Raw genomic sequence first — 3,662 nt, 5'->3', positions numbered from 1 at the left:
CTAATCAACTGAATATTCACAGTAACATGCAGATGTTATGTATATTTATACAGTCTGCAGTCACAAAAGTATTCAACATCAAACAGATTCCTATTTTAAGTTTTTGAATTAAATCAACTACTTGGTCAATATTATTAACTTTCTGATTCATACAACTTCAAACTATATAAAAAAATGTAAGAAATTATTGAAGTGTTTCCTTTTACTTCAGAAAATGAATATAATCATCTATTTGTTTTGTTTTCTTAGTTTATTTATTATGTAGCTTTAAACTTTCTCCACTGCCAAAGTCTCTCAGTTTGAGCTGCAGTGAAAACTGCTTGGAGCATAAGGCCACACGCTGAAGTTTCATGTAATCCAAAACTCTCTCCCACTTCATAAAAAGGTTAAAATGGTCCTGCAAAAACAAAGCATGTTAATACAGTATATGAGGTTTCCAGATAGTTTCCTTTATTGTCCTGGTGAATTCCAGTAGCAGTGCTGATTGTGAAGTAAAAGACTGAATAAATAATTTCCAGAATGTGGATCTTAACAAGAGCCGTTCACTACATGAGATCTAAGGCAAATCATCTACCAGCAGGCTAAACATGGCTCATTTTTGGTTAAGTTAAAGTAAAACAACACACTAATCAGTTCCAAAAGATCCAAAAGGGTCCAAAGAAAGCAATATAATTTGGATCAGGAAAATAATGACTCAGGAAAAATTTCGATCAAGAGAAAAAATGATGCATGCATGCATGAAAAAAAAAAAAAAAACACTGGGAAGCAACCAGCTGCTTTGAGATGCAGGCAGTGACATCTGCTGGATCTTGTGGATTTCATGAGGACACACTTTTCTACAGTGGAAGGAAGTGGAGTCGTGTCACCCATTTATTTTTTATTTTTTCAGACCTTGAGTGCTTATTCTGGTAATCTTACACTTTTTATTATGCATATAAATGTTGGTAAATTTCGAGAAAAAAAAAAAGTTAAATTTCGAGAAAAAAGTTGAAATAAAATGTTGAGAATAAACTCGTATTATCTCGTTGGAGAGTGTCAAGCAGCGTCTGCAGTGGTGTAGGTTGGACAATAATGCTCCTGGATGTAGCATATGATGCAATCAGTAGGAGTTCAAGTCCATCTTTTGCCGAACTTGCTTTTCTTCCTTTTCTCATCACATATGCGATTAGACTAATTAATCAGCATATCAATTTAAAAACATTCAAAATATAAGGATTTATTTTATTTTTAATACTTATTATATTAATAATAATATTTTTTTCCCTTTTTTTCTAACATTTATTAAACTTATCATTTGCTCCTTCTTTTTTTGTAGTAAATTTACCACTGACCTGGGAGGGGCCCTATATAATATAGTATAGTATGAATAATTTATCCAATATAGTATAGAATGAAGGAACAGTAATGACTCTCACAAAACGTTAAATGGAAATATGATATCAATGTTAATTTTTGTGTGTGTGTGCTACTTTTACATTATGTTTTGCATTAAAATTAAATTATGTTTTGCCCTGTTTTTGCACTAAAGCTGTTCCTCTGTTTGTTTGTTTTTTAATATCTGGATTCTCCTTTCTGAAACATTTCCTCATCTGCTTAATAAATAAATTAGTAATAAATAAAAACTAAACAAATAAAAAGGTCTTGGAATTCACAAGAATTATTTCAAATATTGTTTCCTATCATCTGACTTATCTCAGATAGTATGTTACCTGACTCCTGAGCTACTCCTGATCCTCTCCCTGCTTAAACCATTCATGTTCTAACAGCTGCTCTAATGTTGGTGTTTCTTGATTATTTTCTAGAGCAGACTGGCCTTCCACCATCCTGTACAGGAGGTTTCCCAGAGACAACACCGTCTCGCTCAGCGCGCATTTGTGCACCACATAAAGCTCCGGCACCACATGTCCTGACCAAGCAAGCAAGAGAGATTCAGAGTTTAGCAAACATTTCATTCAGAAAAAAATGATATATCTCTGAAGCATTCGTCTACTTTCTACACACAGTTACTCATTCTGCCATCATAGAGCATAATGGTAAGCTGACTCACCTCTGTATTGGTTGTCTTCATCATCACAACCTTCAATAAGTTCTCCACAGCCAAAGTCTATCAGTTTGAGCTGCAGCGTGTCTGTATTGATCAGGACGTTGTCCACCCTGATGTCATTATGGGCGCCACCACGGTCCATACAGTGTTTGGCTGCGAGAACTGCCTGGAGCATAAAGCGAGGCGCTTGATTTTCATCTAAGCGACGTCTGTTGAGTTTAAGGAAAGTGTTCAGGGTCATGCAGGGCTGCGGATACTCCAAGATCAGGATGTGACAATGTGCCTCTTCAAACCAGTCCAGCATCTGGACAATGTTGGGGCTTATTGGAGACTTTTTCACCCGCAGGTTTAGAGCCACTTCCACGAGCAATGGCTTGGAATAGCCAGGCTAGAGAAAAATCAACAAAAGGTTAGCTAAATATGTTTTATGTATTTAATGCACTATGTTTGATTTATTTGGGTGTAGTAATACATTTAGCCAACTTACAATAACGATATAATCATCCTCCTTATGCTTAGGAATGACTTTGATGGCAACCTGCAAAGAGAAAAAAATGACCAAGCATGCATACACTAATCATATTAAATCTGAATCTGGGATAAACATTGAAATTCCTGTTAATGACAAAATGCAATCTGTCATCTATTTCACGCTTTTTTTATCAAAACAGTGAATGCTAATATATAAGTCAGATTCACCAAAAAATGCTGGGCAAGTGAAAAGTGAACAAATACTGTAAAAGTGGCTCCACCCGCTGGCCATCAGATGTGTGAGTCCCCTTAAACACAGTACCGAAACGTCCTATTCCCAGTCTCTGTCCCATTTCATATAGGGAGGCAAATGAAAGTGGTTCATGTGTTGTGTCAGGAGTCGGCCTGAGACTGGATGGACCTGGAACAAGCATCCACTCCAGGCCAGATTGGCCAGGCTGTGGATCAGCTGTATCCTAGAGAGCTGTTGGCTCCAGGCTGGATGGATCTGGCTGTGGATCTGCTGGATCCATTGGCTCAACACCAGATGGACCAGACCGGGGATCAGGTGAAACTTTGTTGCCACCGAAGTTGGCGCGTTTTACAACCTGCCATGTTCTTTTGAAGAATGCACAAATGCCTTTCTTTTTCTTCATTTTTGTTTGCTTTTTTAAAGAGAGAGTAAATAGAAAAGAGCAACAGAAATTAACACCAGAGGACATTTTATTTCATTTGCATTTGAAACTTTTAAAACCTGTCTTCATGGACCCTTTTCACATTTCCGGGGTTTTTAGCAGTCTAAACTTACATTGACAGGAACAGACACTACAGCGAATATAATTTTTGCGTGTCCATTTGCCCCAATAGCAAAAGAAAAAAAAAAATCCAACATAGTGTTTTTATGAATTTCATGACTGAAATATATGTAAATAAAAACTCATGCAGCAGCATTAACTAGTTTTCTTTCATTTAAAGTCAAGGAAATATAACACAAAGTATAGTATTATAAATGTACATTACATTAAAAAATTTAAATCTAAAAATCTTTCCTTCACACACTGTCAAAATTGTCCATTAAAGGGGTCATATGATGCTATTTCAAATTTTCCTTTCTCTTTGGAGTGTTACAAGCTGTTTGTGAATAGAT

General features: G+C 36.1%; 1 protein-coding gene across 1 annotated transcript; it reads right to left on the bottom strand.

Moving 5' to 3' along the window:
- Positions 1-1,721: 1,721 nt before the first annotated feature.
- On the bottom strand, positions 1,722-2,868 carry LOC107694619 (serine/threonine-protein kinase pim-2-like). Its single transcript, XM_016494307.1, has 4 exons — positions 2,797-2,868; positions 2,532-2,582; positions 2,048-2,432; positions 1,722-1,906 (listed from the first exon to the last, which is right to left on the bottom strand). The coding sequence occupies exons 1-4, from the start codon at positions 2,866-2,868 to the stop codon at positions 1,722-1,724; spliced, it is 693 nt and encodes a 230-aa protein (XP_016349793.1).
- Between the last annotated feature and the right edge of the window lie 794 nt (positions 2,869-3,662).

This window comes from Sinocyclocheilus anshuiensis, unplaced genomic scaffold, assembly GCF_001515605.1.
Source record: "Sinocyclocheilus anshuiensis isolate Anshui unplaced genomic scaffold, SAMN03320099.WGS_v1.1 scaffold3315, whole genome shotgun sequence".
NCBI classification, from domain to species: Eukaryota; Metazoa; Chordata; class Actinopteri; order Cypriniformes; family Cyprinidae; genus Sinocyclocheilus; species Sinocyclocheilus anshuiensis.
Note: the sequence above shows the minus strand (reverse complement) of the source record. Positions and strands in the feature narration are given on the sequence as shown.

Coding starts and splice junctions, on each gene's coding strand:
- LOC107694619 (XM_016494307.1), bottom strand. CDS start 2,868: ATGGGACAGAGACTGGGAATAGGACGTTTCGGTACTGTGTTTAAGGGG. Junction 2,583..2,796: donor ACACATCTGATGGCCAGCGG/GTGGAGCCACTT, acceptor TTCTCTTTGCAG/GTTGCCATCAAAGTCATTCC. Junction 2,433..2,531: donor AGGATGATTATATCGTTATT/GTAAGTTGGCTA, acceptor ATTTTTCTCTAG/CCTGGCTATTCCAAGCCATT.